Raw genomic sequence first — 19,541 nt, 5'->3', positions numbered from 1 at the left:
TTCGACCGATTAGTCGACTAATCGACTAATAGGGGTCAGCCCTAATATATATATAATATAATAATAATAATAATAATAATAATAATAATAATAATAATATATATATTAGGGATGTCCGATATTATCGGCCTACCGATATTGTGATATCGGAAAATATCGGTATCTGTTAAATTCTTTTTATTTTTTATTTTTTTTAACATTTCTATAACCTTTATTTACCCAGGCAAGTAAGTAAGAACAAATTCTGATTTTATTTATTGTCAAAAGTATGCATAATGTTGTGTTAATTCCACAACAAGAGATATGTAATGTTAATTACCTGAAATTATTCCATTTTTGGGGGCGGGGGAAACCCTGCATATATCGGTATTGGTTGATATTGGTTGATATCGGAAATTAAGAGTTGGACAATATCGGTATATCGGTATCGGTAAAAAAGCCAATATCGAGCATCCCTAATATATATATATATATATATATATATATATATATATATATATATATATATATATATATATATATATATATATATATATATATATATATATATACACACACACATATACAAAATAATGTTTTACAAAATAACAAGTATACAATGATTAAACAAACCATTCTAGCAGCAATTAACTATTCTGCGGAACGAAAAGGTACAATTAACTTATTCACGGCCAACCACGTATATATACATGTTTGCTCGCCAACCGTTCAGCGCCATAAACGTATATATATTTTCAGGAATTAGCCCGGATCACTCCTAAACTATACAATATTCACCACGGGATAACGCGCGATACATACATGAAAAAATTATCTCTTTTTTGCGTGTTCGACGCAAGAAAGTGACTGTCAAATGACCATAGTATTGTCTCCATAGCTATAATATAGAATATACATATAGCTCTCCAAACATAGTGACGCACAGTGAAAGTAGGCTATGGAAACCTGGCGCGTTAGCTACAAGGATAAGGGTAATGGCTGGCGCTGAAAGTGTTAACATCTATATATTTAAATAAATAAATAAATAAAGGTATTGTATTTTACAAAATAACAAGTATAAAACGATTAAACAAACCACGCTAGACAATATAAATAACTACAATCGGAATCAGTAACCACCATCTAGCTTTGTAAAGTGTAACCCCATTTGCGACCGTTTCCAGCTTGCCATTGCCCCGACTGCTTTGTTGTTGTTGAATCAAGTCAAATCCTAGGGTAAGCTGTATTGTGCATGTGAACCTTGACACTTCATAGGTTTTGTTTCGCGGTAAATGAAACGTTAAAAAGAAAACTCTCACTCTCTCTCTCGCTCTCTCTCTCTGTGTGTGTCTTTCTCTGTGTTCACTCCTCTCCTGTATTATTTGCGAGTTGACAACCCACAAACAATAATAGTAATAATAATAATAATATATATGAATACAACGTAAAATCGGTGCTGAACCATAAAAAATTATTTGACAAACCAAACCGATTTAATTGATAAAGAACATCCTACCTCTAACCACTTCATACAATGAACCATTTAAAACCTTAACCCTTTCACTACCACACTACCAAATGGTTAACGCTTTCACTACCACACTACAGAAGGTTAACCCTTTCACTACCAGTGAAATGGTAGTGAAAGGTTAACCTTCTGAAAGGGTTAATAACACGTTTGTTTATCCGGTTTGATGTATTTTTTTTATCCGTTACATTTATTCCGATTTCGCTTGGCGGCTCTCGTGGGGAAAATAAACCGGACGGCGAAAAACCCAGACGGCTGCAGATGGCGAGCCGTCCACGTGGAGCTAAGCTCACTGCCCGGCCCGGTTCTGAAGGGTCCGATCTAATGCAGGACGGAACCCGGCTGCTGCTCCCAGCGCTCTGCGGCTTCAGATCTCCACAGATGTGTTCCCCGGGTAATGTTCTGGTCGTCAGGGGCGACAGCTTACAACTGTCACGGTCACGGAGCGATTTTTTCGACGTTCCTGGGAACGGGTGCGGGGACGTTCCCGGAGCCTGCGACCGGATAGCGGGTTGACCTGACCCGTGTGTTCAGAGGGTTGTCTTTTTTCAGGAGTTTTCTTTTAGTTACAATAACACACTCGCTCTCACACACACACACACACGCATGCACGCACACACACACACACACACACTCACACACACACACACACACACACGCACGCATACATACATACATACATACACACGCGCGTATACACACACGCGCGCGTGCACATACATACACACACACATACACACACACATACAGACACACATACATACACACACGCATACACACACGCATACACACACACACACACATATATGATATGAACATGCATATACATAAACACAAAAACAGGCACACAGACATACACACATGCACACGCACGCACACACACACACACACACACACACACACACACACACACACACACACACACACACACACACACACACACACACACACACACACACACACACACACACACATACACACACACACATATCCAGACATAACAGCTGAAACAATCAGTTTAGCCGGTGATTGAGGCTTGTTCTCCAGCTGTTCTGTACCAGGGCTGAATCTGCTCCGTGCAGCCGTGTCATTTACACCCACTACACTGTGAGGGAGATATGTGGAAAAGCACCATGTAAACATGCTATAGACGTGCGTTCTGTACACACACACATGTATCTACTTTTTTCTCCCATTTTCTATATTCTCCCATCCCAATTTCGTATCGTCCAATTCTACCCTCCCCTGTCTCGAACGCTGTTAGGCCATGCCTCCCACAAGCCGGCTGCAATGTGGATGAAGCCTTAAGGCGCTCCCATAGTCCAGCAGACTGTACACAGAGCAGACTCCGCGGATGTCCGCGCGGCTCTTTGAGCTTTCATAGTCGAGCAGATCTCAGCGGACGTCCGCGGTCTATTTCCTACATTTCTCGCACCAGTTTTACTACATTTCCCACAATTCTGTCTGTTCTACTGTACTGGCAGATCAGAGGGAACATTATCAGCGGGAGAGCGAGAGAGAGAGCGAGAGAGAGAGCGAGAGAGAGAGCGAGAGAGAGAGAGAGAGAGAGAGAGAGAGCGCTTCACGGGCTCATCTCTCTCCTCGCGCCACCAATCGCTCGCGCAGTGTCACATTTAATGCAGTTCGATGTCAACCAAAACGGTGTGACACCAAGTCAGCGGCGCGGATGTCCGCGCCTCAGAAAATAGGAGCGTCGCACCTGTGGGTCTGCTGTCCGCTGAGATCAAAGCTCAAGAGTCCGCGCGGACGTCCGCGGAGTCTGCTCTGTGTACAGTCTGCTGGACTATGGGAGCACCTTTACATCACGCGTCCCCTCCGGTACTCGAGGAAGCAGCCGTCGCATCTTTTCACCTGCACAGCGCAATCTCTCAGCGGCGGGGGTCTGTGTGGGAGGGACACGCCGCCCCCGCCGCTTCCTGATTCTGCTGCGCAGGCGCACCAACCGACCTGTAGGAGTCGCTGTCCACAACGTCCGATCTCCACCCATCAGCTTTCCCACCCCCTAATACTGCCAATTGTGTTAGTATGAACGACCAGCCAAGCTGATAGCAATGCGGAGAGCTGGGCTCGAACCCAGCGTCTCCTGCATTGGTGGCGAGCGCCTTGCCCACTACACCACATAGCCGCCCCAACAGGACGCATACTTAAGTCCTGTGCTAACCAGCTAGCCCCTGTGTTCACCACCATATTTAATCTATCCCTGGCGGAATCCGTGGTACCTGCCTGCTTCAAGATGTCTACCATTATCCCGGTACCAAAGAAATCCTCCCAAACAGGTCTCAATGACTACAGACCGGTGGCACTCACCTCTGTGGCCATGACATGTTTCGAGAGGCTGGTTAAGGATCACATATGTGCCTCCCTTCCCAGTGATATGGACCCTATGCAATTTGCATACAGGCCAAACAGGTCCACTGATGATGCAGTCTCCCAAGTACTGCACAGCACCCTCTCTCACCTAGACCGCCAGAAGGGGGGCTATGTGAGACTGTTGTTCATTGACTACAGCTCAGTGTTCAACACCATAGTCCCCACCAGACTGGTGGACAAGCTGATCGAGCTGGGTCTGAGCTCCGCTCTGAGTGCCTGAATACTGGACTTTCTGAGTAAAAGGCCCCAGGCGGTCAGGGTGGGGGGTCAGACCTCCAACACCATCACCCTGAGCATCGGGTCCCCCCAGGGCTGTGTTCTGAGCCCCCTGCTGTACTCACTATACACACATGACTGTGTGGCCAAGTTTAGCTCCAACTCCATAGTGAAGTTTGCGGACGACACAGTGGTGGTGGGGCTGATCTCGGACAACGATGAGAAGGCCTACCGGGAGGAGGTTGAGGTACTGGAACACTGGTGCCAGGACAACAGCCTGCTCCTGAACATTGGTAAAACCAAGGAGCTGATCGTGGATTTTAGGAGAAGACAGGGTGAGCACCTTCAAGTACCTGGGGGTCGTAAAAAAGGCGAAGCAGCGCCTCTACCACCTGAGACAGTTAAGGAAGTTCAGAGTATCTGGGAAGATACTCCAGTCCTTCTACTCTTCAGAGTATCTGGGAAGATACTCCAGTCCTTCTACTCCGGAGCTGTAGAGAGCATCTTGACTGGAAACATCACTGCCTGGTATGGAAACAGCACGGCACAGGACAAGAAGGCCCTACAGAGAGTGGTACGCTCAGCCGAGCGCACCACGGGTATTGCACTACCACCCCTGCAGGTCCTATATAACAAGAGGTGCAACTCCAGAGCCTGCAGAATAATGAAAGACCCTCACCACCCCAACAACAGCCTGTTCAAGTAGCTGCGGTCAGGAAAACGCCTGCGAACACCAGCAACTAGGACAGAGAGACTTCGGCTCAGCTTCTTCCCCCAGGCCATCAGAGCCTTGAACACTGAACTCTCCACACACAAGCACACATGAGCACAACCACAACACACACACTGTACAAACTCACACACTAGAAGCCACTTTAACATGAGCACACACACACTCATGCTGCACACGCTCACACTTCTACAAAAGGAAAGGTCACTTTAAGAATAGTATAGTATAACTTGAGATTGTATAATATAGCATTGTATAGCAGTGTACATAAAGACCCAGTGCCTCATCCGTAGCTAACAGTGTATTGCACTATCACAGGAGGACCTAGTATGTCCTACCATGCTCTGTAAAAACTCATGTACATATACCGATATGCCCTACTTTCATTACTTGTAGTATTGCACAATGTTGTTCTATTGGATTCTTATTATATTATTATTATTGTACTATGCACAATCGTTGCGGGCAAGACCCCCCGCATTTCATTGTATACTTGTATGCCGTGACAAATAAAACTCTTGACTCTTGACACACATACATGCATGTAAGCAAACACATGTACTGTACTGTATGTCTAAGGACAAATAACATGGAATCACACACACACAGATACATACACGCATACCTATATATATAATATATAATATACATACATACATACATACATACATACATACAGATATGTGTGCGCACTGCGCAGACACGTGCATGCAGGGCATCTCCCCCCCCCCCCCCCCCCCCCCATACACACACACACACACACACAGCTGTTGTGTTAACCACTAACACACGGAACATAATGAGGGTGCCAGTCTGAAGCAGCCCGTCAGAGGAAGAATGTTGTTTTCAACCACACATGGTTATGTTTTAACCCCCCCCCCCTCTCTCTCTCTCTCTCTCTCTCTCTCTATCTCTCTATCTATCTATCTATCACGCTGTCTCTCATATCGTTCTCTCTATATATCACTTGCTCTTTCTGTCATGCTCTCTCTATATATATATGTCGGTCTCTCTTTCTCTCGCTCTGTCTATCTCTGGCACTCTATCTCTATATTGCTCTCTCTATCACTGTTTCACTGTCTTTCTCTCTCTCTGTCACTCTCTGTTGCTCTCTCTCTGTTGCTCTCTCTCTCTGTCACTCTCTCTATATCGCACTGTCTCTCTATCACTCTCTCCCTCTCTTTCTCTCCTTCTCTCTCTATCGCTCACTTTCTATCGTCCTCTTTCCAAATAGCTGTTTCTTTCACTCTTTTTTTTTCTCCTCCCTTATCTGGCTGTCTCTCTTGCCCTACTGTCTGTCTCTCCCTCTCTCTCTCTCTCTCTCTCTCTCTCTCTCTCTCTCTCTCTCTCTCTCTCTCTCTCTCTCTCTCTCTCTCTCTCTCTCTCTCTCTCTCTCTCTCTCTCTCTCTCTCTCCCCGGCTACCTTTCTGGCTGTCTGTCGCTCACAGGTTCAGGTTGCAGATAGCTATTTGTCTGTTCAACCCCACTCATATACCCCCATCCCCCTCACACACACACACACACACACACACACACACACACACACACACACACACACACACACACACACACACACACACACACACACACACACACACACACACACACACACACAGCGAGGCCCCCATGTTTACATTCTCCAGCGCCATATTTGGCCAGCCCAAGGTCTTTTGCCCTGTGTGTTTTACGTGTCTGTGTGCGTGCATAATGTTTATTGCATAAACTCCCTCACCTGTATGTGTGTGTGTGTACGTTTCTATATTTGTGCGTGTGTTTGTGTGTATGTGTATGTTTGTGTGTGTGTGTGTGTGTGTGTGTGTGCGTGCACATGTACGTCTGTGTGTGTGTGTGTGTGTGCGTGCACATGTACGTATGTGTGCGTGCACGTGTACGTCTGTGTGTGTGTGTGTGTGTAGATGCTGGCTGTTGAATGATCCACCTCTCGGTCTCCTTCAAGCGCTTGCCAAGGAAAAGAGAACTCTTGTAGGCAGTCAGTCAGTCCACAGTCCTACCTGTGTGAGGAGGAGGAGGACGGCTAGCGGAGGGGGACGGACAGACGAGAGGAAGAGAGGGAGGGAGGGAGGGAGGGAGAGAGGGAGGGGACCAGAGAGAAAAACATAGAGTATTTCAAAACTACGTTGAAGGCGGGGACTCACAGCACAGAGAGAGAGAGAGAGAGATAGAGAGAGAGAGAGAGAGAGAGAGAGAGCAGAGTGACACAGGGGGCTGTTAGCACCTTTAGAGAAAGAATGTTCTTTGCTTATCTTCCTGTGGCAGCCTGAGAGAGTGAGAGAGAGAACAACAACAACAACAACAACAACAGCAGCAGCAGCAGAGCAACTCCACAACAAAGCTGGTCTGAATTTACTTTTTTTTCTTTTTATATTCTCTATTTTTCTCTCCCCCCCCTCTCTAATCCATCTTTGCCTTTCTACTTTTCATTCCGTCCACGTCCTTGTGTCTCTTCCCCCCCCCTACCTCTCTCTCTCTCTCTCTCTCTCCCTCTCTCTCTCCCTATCTCTCCCTCTCTCTCTCTCTGGTCATCTGGTTCTCTTTTCCTCCGTGGGACTCCGAGGGGACTTCAGATGGAAGGCTTCTCCGCGTCGTTCCATCCTGTTCCCAGCTGCCTGCAGTGGGAACAGTGAAAGTTGTGTTTCCTCCTGTCCTCCTGTTGTGTTTCCTCCTCCACTCTCTCTCTCCGCGCTGCGTGAAGTGAGCTGATTTCTCTCCTGGGTTTCTGTTCTGCTAGTATTAAGGTTTCTTCTTTCTTCTCTTCTTCTTCTTCTTCTTCTTCTTCTTCTTCTTCTTCTTCTTCTTCTTCTTCTTCTTCTTCTTCTTCTTCTTCTTCTTCTTCTTCTTCTTCTTCTTCTTCTTCTTCTTCTTCTTCTTCTTCTTCTTCTTCTTCTTCTTCTTCTTCTATTATTCACGGGATCTGTTATCTTAAAAAGAGCACACGGACACCACCACCCCTGTTGCTCCGGATTAGTACAGTAAGCCGTCGCGACATCATCATCATTAGAACGTTGGGTTCTCAGAAGATCCTAACCTTCTCACGTGAGATCATTCATAACCCCAGGGAGGGTGAAAAACGGTGTGTGGACTGTGTTAGTGTTTGTGTGTATCGATAATTCACGTTGTACCGTTAATTGTGCAGTCGTACTGTTACTTATCGTGCGGCAATTGCGGTGTATTTGTTGAGGTCATAGCGTGGGAGTGATACAGGATGTGCGCGCGTGCGTGTGTGTGTGTGTGAGAGGGAGAGTGTTTTTGTGCATTCGTGTGTCCACTAGTGTGTGTGTGTGTGTGGGGGGGGGTCTGTTGGACCAGCTGTGAGGTTTTACCATGCATGTCTGGTATTTGAGTTTTACTGCCTCTCTCTCTGGACTGCAGAAGAGGCAGCACCTCCGCAGTTCTTAATGCCGTGGTCCATGTACTGCATTACTGTAAGTAGGGGAGCATGATGTTCACCTTTCAGTCACCCAGGGGCTTCAACTATAGTCATTGGGTCTCATTCACCAAGGACTTCATCAATGGCCCTAAGAGAAAGCCCTTTTTGTCGTAAATCCGTTGGTGAATGAGACCCAATGTATTTCAGTAGAGAGAGTGATCAAACACAGCTTGGTTAGCTGTAAACATGATTATTAGAACTGACAGACCTTCTAGCCAAAAGCAAATGATCAACCAGAGTATAGGCTGGTAGCAGATGTTAACATCAAGCCTGATCATTAAAGCATTATTATCCATCTAAACAGGCTATATATGGACAGTATGTACTGTATCTATAAGGTTTTTATGAAACTGATGACGGAGCGGAAAGATGTTCTGTTGAAGTGTTATTACCGTTTGGTAATATCTGTCTCTACAGTGCTCAGTCTAGGAGTTTGAAGGGAAGGTTAGAGATTCTGATCGATAACACCTCATTGATCACTAATCACGTCACCTCTTAGGACGTTTAGAAACATGTTTCATGTCTGCGTTTTACTTCCTTAAGATATTATTGACACTCGAAAGACCCTGCAGTGAGTCGCTGCCCTTGTCTGCTGTCGTGCCGCAGTTCTACTGCACTGTTTATCTTTGTGGTTTACCTCAACATTAGCCTCGGCTTTTAAAGTGTGTGTTGTGTCTACGGTGTGTGTGTGTGTGTGTGTGTGTGTGTGTCTCTGTGTGTGTGTCTCTATGTGTGTGTCTCTGTGTCTGTCTGTCTGACTGTCTGTCTGTCTGTCTGTCTGTCTGTCTGTCTGTCTGTCTGTCTGTCTGTCTGTCTGTCTGTCTGTCATCTAACAGTACCTCACCAACCACTGGCTTTCTCTTTGATCTTTTCTGCTTTTATTTATCAGTCATTAATTTATTCATCCTTTTATTTTTTTATGAATTTCATTTCATTTCCTCACTGTTTCCCCCCAACTTTTCCAACAGTTTTTCTCCATCTCTAAACTATTGTGAACATAGAAGGTAGAAGATCGTATTATTATTACATAGATTGTATTTGTATTTTGTATTACTTAGTGTGTGTATATGTGGATGAGTGGGTAGGATTATGTGTGTGTGTGTGTGTGTGTGTCTTGTCTGTCTTTGTCTTTGTGTGTGTGTCTTCATGTCTGTATATTTGTCTGTGTGTGTCTACATGTCTGTCTCTTTGTCTTTGTGTGTGTGTCTTCATGTCTGTCTCTTTGTCTTTGTGTGTGTGTCTGTGTGTCTTCATGTCTGTCTCTTTGTGTGTGTGTGTCTGTGTGTGTCTTCATGTCTGTCTCTTTGTCTTTGTGTGTGTGTCTGTGTGTCTTCATGTCTGTCTCTTTGTGTGTGTGTGTCTGTGTGTGTCTTCATGTATGTCTCTTTGTCTTTGTATGTGTGTGTACGTGTCTTCATGTCTGTCTCTTTGTCTGTCTCTTTGTGTGTGTGTGTGTGTGTGTGTGTGTGTGTGTGTGTCTTTTCTTGGACCTAAAAAGACGTAAGGTCCCCCTGGCGCGTGGTTCGGACCCTAACTTCCTAGGCTTCAAGAGAAAGCCGAATGGAAAGCTGGACAGTCGCTCTCCTGGCTTCGATGTGTGGTCAGACTGGCCGGACCTTAATGACATGTGTTGCTGGGCTGATGTTACCCTGGAGTGGGTGGGGTCTAACTCTGAGGCAGTGGCTGTCTCAGAGAATATTATATCTGACCCCAGTATCTCTGTCAGAGCATCTATGTCTGTGTGTGGAATGGATCACCAACTGCCACTGACTAATGCCAGAGGTCGCCTCCTGTGGGCACAACAGCAAAGACAGCGGGAACAATGGACTGAGTTGAGACTGCAGGGGAAGATTGCGTGTCTCCCTGCTGCAGACCATTCTGTCTCTCACTCTGTGTTCAAAAATGTTGCCATAGATGAGTGCATTGTTATCTTTACTCTGAAAGCGAGATTACAGGTCTTACCATCTAAACTGAATCTCTCCATCTGGTTTCCAGGCAGTCATGCTCCTCACTGTATTCATCATGACAATAACCAAATAGCTGAAACCATGTCCCACATCTTAAATGGTTGCCATGTATACAGGGGCCTCTACATAAGTAGGCATGACAGAATAGTAGATTTGATAGCGAAAGATATCTCTTATTTTCAGGTCCTCCATCACGCTGTTTAAGCATTCTACTGTGAAGCCAAGCATGTTCAACCTGTGCAATGATGATTCCATGTTCTCTAATATTACAGCTAACACCCCTGATTTATTTGTGGTAAATGAACACCTTAGGGAGGTGTCCATTCTTGAGGTTGGCTGTACTTTTGACTACAGCTTAGAAGAAGCCTTCCTAACCAAAATGCTGAAATACCAACAGCTACAGCAGACCATCTCACAGCTAGGCTACAGATGTAAACTCCTAGTTTTTATCTTTGGCAGCCTAGGGCATGTGCACAAGTTGGTTGTGAGGGGCCTACAAATAGCTGATCTCCCCAAAAGGAAGGCCAAGCAGTTAGCCAGGTACTGCTCAGTATCAGCAATTATAGGAAGCCGCTCAATTTGGAGGAGGCGTTGTTACCTTTTCCCATGATTCTGCCGTCCATGCACCTTGTACCTGACTGTTCTTTCATAATTTTCTGACTGCACTCGCATTGTTTATGTCCTTTGTATGAGGCATCCTTGTACTTCTGTTCATGTGGACATAAATAAACATTTCAAATGTGTGTGTGTGTGTGTGTAACTGTGTGTGCACACGGGTGCTTGCGTGTGTTGCGGACTTCACACGAACGTTGAACCGGCAGGTGTTTGACTCTGCAACACGCTAAGCTACATGCTATCTCCTTCATCTGGCCTCTGGTGGAGCTGTGGTCTGACAGACATGTCCTTTCTGTGACACACACGCACGCACACACGCACACACACACACACACACGCACACGCACACACACACACACAACAGAGTCACATCCACCTGCCCACACAAAGAGTCCCTGTGTGTTATCTAGATGAAGAGAGAGACATGGTCTGGTGTGTGTGTGTCTGGCTGTGTGTGTGTATGACTGTTGTGTCTGTGTCACAATGACTCATAAACAGTAATACCATGTGGATGGGGGCACATACAGAAAGGTTTCATATATCTCTAATATCTGCTTCTTTTTCTATTGTGCAAAAACAAACCTGGCAGCTTTGGGGAAGCTACTCAGAAAGCGTAGTGTTACAAGCTACCAATCACTTCACACTGGAAGAGGTTGAACTACAGCAAAGCTACCTTCAATAGAACTATAGTTTGGTTAACTAAAGTTACTTAGAAAAAAAAGTAGTTCAAACTCCTTTGTAAAAGAAATTATAATAAAAAGGTATCAAATCCACATAATGAAATGTAATGCCCAATTATAACAAAGTAGAATACAGTCACATTTGAAACTCATTTGAGTTCATTACAAAGTGCACACGCCTCACTTTAACCCTTTCACTACCACACTACAGAAGGTTAACCTTTCACTACCACACTACAGAAGGTTAACCTTTCACTACCACACTACAGAAGGTTAACCTTTCACTACCACACTACAGAAGGTTAACCTTTCACTACCACACTACAGACGGTTAACCTTTCACTACCACACTACAGACGGTTAATCTTTCACTACCACACTACAGAAGGTTAACCTTTCACTACTGCATTACAGATGGTTAACCTTTAACTACCACACTACAGAAGGTTAACCTTTCACTACCACACTACATAAGGTTAACCTTTCACTACCACACTACAGAAGGTTAACTACCACACTACAGACGGTTAACCTTACACTACCACACTACAGAAGGTTAACCTTTCACTACCACACTACAGAAGGTTAACCTTTCACTACCACACTACAGAAGGTTAACCTTTCACTACCACACTACAGAAGGTTATCCTTTCACTACCACACTACAGAAGGTTAACCTTTCACTACCACACTACAGACGCTAGGAGTTATGGGCTAGGAGCTAGGGGCTAGAGGCTAGGGGCTAGGAGCTAGGGGCTAGGAGTTATGGGCTAGGAACTAGGGGCTAGGAGCTAGAGGCTAGGACTTAGATGCTAGGAGCTAGAGGCTATGAGCTAGGGGATAAGGGATAGGGACTATGGCAAGGGCAGAGGAGACAACAATTGTGTGAATATGATCTAACCTAGAACTAATTCAAATAAAGTCAAATGTATTTGTATAGCCCGAGATCACATGGAATAGCCCCCATGGGCTGTACAAGTCTTCTTGTACAAGTCAAGAAGAAACATCACAATAGATCAAAAACAAAAACCACCATAAAATCCAAATAAACTCAGACTTTCCCAAAATAAAAATAAAAATAACTTATTGTTTACGGTGGTTTAGTGACATTGTTTTGTTTGGGGCTGAGTTCTAGCATGCTGTTTTCCATGCAGTGTGTTCATTTCCATGTACGTGGTTTCGTCATCTTTGTTGGAAGTGTGTATTTCAATTTATCTCAAGCCTCACCCTCTTTTTTTGTATCCTTCATTCACAACTGTTGCTTCCTTCGGACAGGGTGGGGTTTGAGATCAATCGGGTCAATTCAATGAATTCAGGAAGTGAATTTTCTTTGAACTCTTGAAAGACATGAACGGTTGTACTGGCCAACTTGTTGTGAATGAGAATGGATGTTCTGTCGTCATCATCAGCAAGTAAAATGGCAATTTCGGTTTAAATTGTGATCTGACTGAATTGAAAATGAATTACACATATGAAATGAAAAGAACACATCTGCTTCTCATCTTATGGATATAGTGGATTTTACCCTTACTCCTCTCCTCTCATCTCCTCCTCTTCCTCAGCCCTGCCTCAAACCCTGGGTCCTGTGGATGGCAGCCTGTATGCCAGAGTGAGGAAGAGGAGCAGCGAGGAAGGACCTTCATTCCCGACACCGACCAGAAGCCCCAGCGACCTCGCCCTGTCCGCCAGCAGTGACTCGGGCCTGTCCGTCACCTCCCAGAGGACCGGAGGAGGAGGAGGAGCCACGGCCAGTCAGGACGAACGCAGCACCCAGACGAGGAGGCTGTTCCCTGGGGCGGGCCCGGGGTTGCCTCAGCCTCCCATGGAGGTCACGACCGAACTCTGTGTCTCAAACGACGACGGCGAGGGAGACGAGTCCGGGCTGGGACTCACTATCAACGGAGAGGCCTCGTCCTGCGAGAGGGAGACTGACATCCTGGACGACGAAGACGAGGACGACGACGAGGCAGGTCCCGCCTTAGACCTCCCGAGTTCGACCAGCATTGGCTCGCTCTCCTCCGAGAGCCTCCCCGAAGCCCATCAGGGATTGGCCCAGAGCGGAGAATACTCCTCCACCCACACCTGGGTGCAGCAGCAGCAGCTCGCTGACGTCTACCCTCACGTGGTGGTGGATGGAGAAGAAGTGAGGGTGAACGGGGGGCGGTGCAGCACCCCGGCGGGAGAGACTCCGCCCCTCGTCGAGGCCCCGCCCCTCGTGGCCCCGGACACGCCCCCCAGAGGAATCAGCAGCAGGGCCGCTGTGCAGCGTGTGGTGCTGCTGGAGAGTGAGGAGGAGGGCTCGGCCGTCACACACACCACTCATATTACACACACCACCGCACACACCACACGCTCTTCTACACACACGTTGGCCCCCTCCGAGGAGCAGTGCCAGGAGGAGGAGCTGGCCTCGTTAGCCACGGACATCGACGAGTCGATAGAGCAACTGAACCAGCTGATCCTGGACCTGGACCCCACGTTCGTACCCGTCCCGACCCGCTGCGCCCCCCTGTCGCGCTCCGCCTCCCTCTACACCAACGGACTGAGTCACAAGGGCCACGCACCCCAGCTGTCAGGTAAGACTGAGAGCGACCGACCACGATATATTGTGTAATATTTACTATTAACGCGTACTTGAAACTAGGGATGCACCGATCCGACTTTTTCAGTCCCGATACCGATACCTGGGCTTTGGGTATCAAACAAAATGTAACAAATGAACACATATATATATAAATGTACTGAATTGTTATTTCTTATTTTATTTCTCGTTATATTATATTATTATAAAATAAAAAATAATAAAAAATCCGATTTTTTTCCCCTCCGATACCCGATCCAGCGACAGTATTTTAGTCATATTGGGGCCGATATCCGATATCAATATTGGATCGGTGCATCCCTACTTGAAACTTCAGACCCGAATGCACACCAGTCTGGTGGTAAATGTACTCTGGCGCTTAGAGCAGAGGCCGAGCCGTGGTAAACAAGGCCACCACAGTTGGCGCTACTTTCAGACATCGAACGTAATGTTGACGTGTAGATGGTAATGTGAGGCAAATAGGGTCATAAGACTGTCGATTAGAATAGATTAGATTAGATTGAAATGTATTGTTATTATACAGCACAAGTACAGTAGGGGCAACAGTGGCTCAGGAGATAGAGCGGTCGTTTCCTGGTTAATTTCCCCTCTCCTCCCGGGCAGCGTGTCGAAGTGTCCTTGAGCAAGACACTTAAACCCTCACTGCTCCCAATGAGCAGGTCGGCACCTCGCATGGTCGCCTCCGCCGTCAGTATGTGTGAATGTGTGAGTGAATGGGTGAATGTGAGGAACAAAAATTGTAAAGCGCTTTTGATAAAAGCTGCTATATAAATGCACCATTTACCATTTACAGTACAACGGAAATAATTTGGCATCCAACCAGAGTGCAAATGTAACAGTAAAGTGCAACAGTAATGTACAATGTACAGGTGATTAAGCTGGGTATAAAATATATAAATGAGTACTACTGAGTAATAGTGCAAATCAGATGTATGTACTGTACAGAGTTGTAATATTAATATGTACAGTGATATAGGTATAAAGACACTATGGTAGTAAGTCATACTGGCCAGCAGCCTAACTAGTAAGAGTTGGTAAGAATAGAATAGAATAGAATAGAAATACTTTTATTATCCTGAGGGAAATTTGACACTGCAAATCGCTCAACATTTAAACATTTAGACAGAACAGGTCACGAATAAGAATAACAAAACAAATCAAATTGCCTAAGATAAGAGTAGAATAAAATAGAATAAAAATGGAATAAAATATACAGTAAATAAATACAGTAAAAATATACTGAGACTACAGTATATGTAATATTGTACAGTGCTGTTATAAAACTAAGAGTCCAGGAAGATGGTAACTGTCACTCTGTGCTCAGTGATGCAGTGAGGCACAGTAATGCATTGTATAGTCTGATGGCTGTCGGAATGAAGGTCTTCCTGTGCCGTTCAGTGCTGCATTTAGGTAGTGTGAGCCTGGCACTGAACCTGCTCCTCCTGTCCGCCAAGTCTGTGTATAGTGGGTGGGAGGGGTTTTCCCTGATGGCCTGGAGCTTAGCAAGGCTCCTCCTCTCCGCCACCCTCGCTAGGGAGTCCAGCTCCACCCCAACCACGCTACTGGCCTTCCTGACCAGCTTATCCAGCCTGTTTGTGTCCCCTGCTCTCAGTCCGCTGCCCCAGCAGGTCACAGCGTACAAGAAGGCGCCCGCCACCACCGACTCATAGAACATCCTCAACATCCTTGTACAGACATTGAAGGATCTCAGCCTTCTGAGGAAGTAGAGTCGGCTCTGGCCCTTCTTGTACAGTGCCTCTGCGTGTTTTGACCCGTTCAGTTTGTTGTCGATGTGCACACCGAGGTATTTGTACTCCTCAACCATGTCCACATCAACTCCCCTGATGGAAACAGGGGTCACAGGTGCACTCCTCCACTGGTCTTCGCCACATTTAGCTGCAGGTGGTTTTTATCGCACCATGTGACGAAGTCCACTACCAGTTCCCGGTATTCCCTCTCGTCACCGTCCTTTATACATCCCACTATCGCAGAGTCATCAGAAAACAGTATGTACAGATACAGTATGTACAGATATAGATATAGTATAAAGATATGTAAAAAGCATAATATTCAGGTATGTACAATAGTAGCCAAGGGTCTGGCACTAGTGATCCTTTACATGATCCATCACACATAGTCTACGTCTACGTTACAACAACGTGTCTCAAACGCTGGTCTGGAAAAGCCACCCCTGGTCCATTGGATTGAAGAAGATGACTTTGTCAAATGTACACGAGGCAATTGGAATTTGTCTTTTCACTATATCCCTCCTACTTACAGTACATAAACACATAGTCCCCCATACGTAGGTATTTCTTCAGAGAGGTCAGAGTGCATCGCCCCTCACAGTGCATCGCCTCTGGAGCAGTTTGGGGTTCAGTGCCTTGCTCAAGGGCAGATATGGTGGGCACCTATATGTAGGGATTCACCGATCCGACTTTTTCAGTCCCGATACCGATACCTGGGCTTTGGGTATCGGCCGATACCGAGTACCGATCCGATACCCATTGTTCAATTAATAAACTGTATGCCTCACTGTGTGGAAGAGACTGGGATCATTATTTTGTGTAAGGCAACATCAGGCTTGACTTAAAACATTACTTTCCTAACTTAGTGAAACAAAATGTAACATGAAATGTAAATGTATCAGCTGTATATATATATATATATATATTTTGTAATACAATTAATTGAATAAAGCATATAAAATAGGGATGTCCGATATTATCGGCCTACCGATATTGGCATAAACATGTGATATCGGAAAATATCGGTATCGGTTTTCAAAAACAAAACATTTACATTTATTTAACCTTTATTTACCCAGGCAAGCAAGTAAGAACAAATGATTATTTTATTTATTGTCAAAGTATGCATAATGGTTGTGTTAATTTCCATGACAAGAGATTGTGTAATGTTAATTACCTGAAATTATTCAGTTTTTTTGGGGGGGGGGGGAACCCTGCATATATCGGTATCGGTATCGGAAATTAAGAGTTGGACAATATCGGTATATCGGTAAAAAAGCCAATATCGAACATCCCTAATATAAAAGATTAAAACATAATTGTCTCCGATACCCGATCTAGCTATTTTAGTCATATCGGGGCCGATATCAATATCAGATCGGTGCATCCCTACCTATATGTAACACCAGGCAGCCACCCTTCAGTCACCAGCTCACAGCCGGGGATCGAACCAGTGACCTTTTGGTTACCGGTCAGCCTCCTCACCTCTAGGCCATCCTGCCTCCCCCTGGTTGCTGACTCATCCCAGGCCTAGTCGCGTGATTGTAGATACAGTCTGTTTCCTGCTGTTAGTTTGAATGTACATCGCTAGTTACTTAGTTCCCTGACTTGGTTAATGAATATAGATATAGACATATGGTGTTGAACTTTAATCTCAACTTGTGCTTGTTTCAATGCAAGTGGTCTCTGGCAGGTTGGTGTGTATACTATTTCTCACTGGTCCCTGGGTAAAAATTTTAGCGATTTTGATGGCGAGAGAGAGAGAGAGAGAGAGAGAGAGAGAGAGAGAGAGAGAGAGAGAGAGAGAGAGAGAGAGAGAGAGAGAGAGAGAGAGAGAGAGAGAGAGAGAGAGAGAGGAGAGAGAGAGAGGAGAGAGAGAGAGGAGAGAGAGAGAGGAGAGAGAGGAGAGAGAGAGAGAGAGAGAGAGAGAGAGAGAGAGAGATACTGGGGGCGACAGTGGCTCAGGGGGTGGAGCGGTCATCTGAAGGTTCCTGGTTCAATTCCGGCTCCTCCTGGCACAGGGGCGTAGCTGGGGGGGGGGGGGGGGGTAGCTTAGGATGATTCCAAGGGCCCAGCACTGAGGGGGGGCCCCAATTTTTTCTTTTTTTTTTTTTTTTACTAGACATCACTCAGGTGTATTATTGATGCTCTCATTGATACTATGTTTGTTTCTGAAGTGTGTGTGTGTGTGTGTGTGTGTGTGTGTGTGGTAGTGTGGTATTTGCTGAACGGGTGGAAATGTTGATTAAATAGGTAGCAGGTATTCCTACAATGTAAGCAGTGTAAAATCAGAACCTCTGATCTGTACACACACTTACATATTATGGATATAAACGCCATTCGGTGGACGCTTTTACCCTACGAGCCTTGAGTGCACACATTTATTTATTATAGAGCCGGTGGCCCCCAATAGGAAATGAGCCCCTAAGTTAACCCTTGGTGGTCTGTCCTGGCCTTGTCTCCACACGTACTACACGGCTATTTTTGAAAAACATCACTTATTTCTGCAATGCATTTTGGCCTTTCACCCGTTGCGCAAACTGCATTTACGGTCACTGAAAACTGACCTTTTTTGAAAATTCCTTCCAGTGTGACTAATGACCCTGTCCACGCGTACAGAGATATTTTTGAAAACATAGTATTTTCTCTGCGGTTTCGACCTCCCGTCCACACAGATACGGAGGGGGGAGGGGTAGGAGTTTTACGCCTTGAGGCTGAATCAGACTTCAACGTCAGTCTATCGTGGCTCCTTTCTCCAGAACGCCTGGGCGTCTGGACCATCATACCGTACCAACACGTTATCTGCATCGCCCGACAGTTACATTCTTGGCCAGCTGCCTTGCTGGTAGGCTCCTCGGCTTTGGGGTGCTAGGGGCGCTATCCTCGGCCAAGTATCACCTCAAGCGCTATTCTGCCTTTAGTTCTACAGGACGGTCATACAGACATACATGTAGGCCTCCATCCTAATGGACTATACACAGGGCTGTTATGAAGAATATCATTGGGACCAAGGCATTACTAAGACACAGTAGACTCTTTTTTTTTTTTTTTTTTTTTTTTTTATTGCAGGAAAAATTATTTGTACATTTACAATTGTCACCATCGTACATTTTCCATCTTTTTTCTTTTTCTTCCTTTCATTTCCTCCTTCCCCTCCTTCATACCCACCCCCCCCCCCCCCCCCCCCCCCCCACACCGAGGTTATCGAAAACACATCCGCAAAATATTCAAACATACAGCATAGATGCTACTGGGAAAGAAAAAACAAAAAAACAATAATAATATCAATCAGACCCATCTGTATTATGCACAAATATTTAGATAAAAAGAGGTAAAGAAAGAACTAAAAACACAAAAAGAAAACTCCCTAGCACGGCTGTGGCTGTGAAGAAAGTCATCAATGAGATTATTTCACTCTTTCCCCACCCCTGCCCATAGTATTGTGGTAATTCTTGAGTAGTTTGATCTTCTGCAGCTGTGTCCCCCGTCCCCCTCTCCCTCCCCAGTTACCCACCCAGCCCCCGGGGGTCTCATTCACACCCATACATACCAGGACAGGGAAGGGGGGGGGGGGGGGGGGGAATTAGAAAATAGGAATAAAATAATAATAAAAGATAAGGAAGTGCAGTTAGAGTGT

General features: G+C 45.5%; 1 protein-coding gene across 2 annotated transcripts in view; it reads left to right on the top strand.

The window, feature by feature from the left end:
- The window catches only part of tns3.2 (tensin 3, tandem duplicate 2), a 258,371-nt gene that overhangs the window by 94,469 nt on the left and 144,361 nt on the right, over positions 1–19,541 (top strand). For both annotated transcript variants that reach the window (XM_084308688.1, XM_084308687.1), the window contains exon 13: positions 13,117–14,130. In XM_084308688.1, coding sequence (XP_084164814.1) covers positions 13,117–14,130 — 1,014 coding nt within the window. The remainder of the gene's footprint in view (positions 1–13,116; positions 14,131–19,541) is intronic.

The sequence above is a fragment of the Notolepis coatsorum genome (genome assembly GCF_963971535.1).
Source record: "Notolepis coatsorum genome assembly, chromosome: 2".
In the NCBI taxonomy this organism is placed as follows: Eukaryota; Metazoa; Chordata; class Actinopteri; order Aulopiformes; family Paralepididae; genus Notolepis; species Notolepis coatsorum.
The sequence above is the reverse complement of the archived record's forward strand: the minus strand, read 5'-3'. Positions and strand labels throughout refer to the sequence as shown.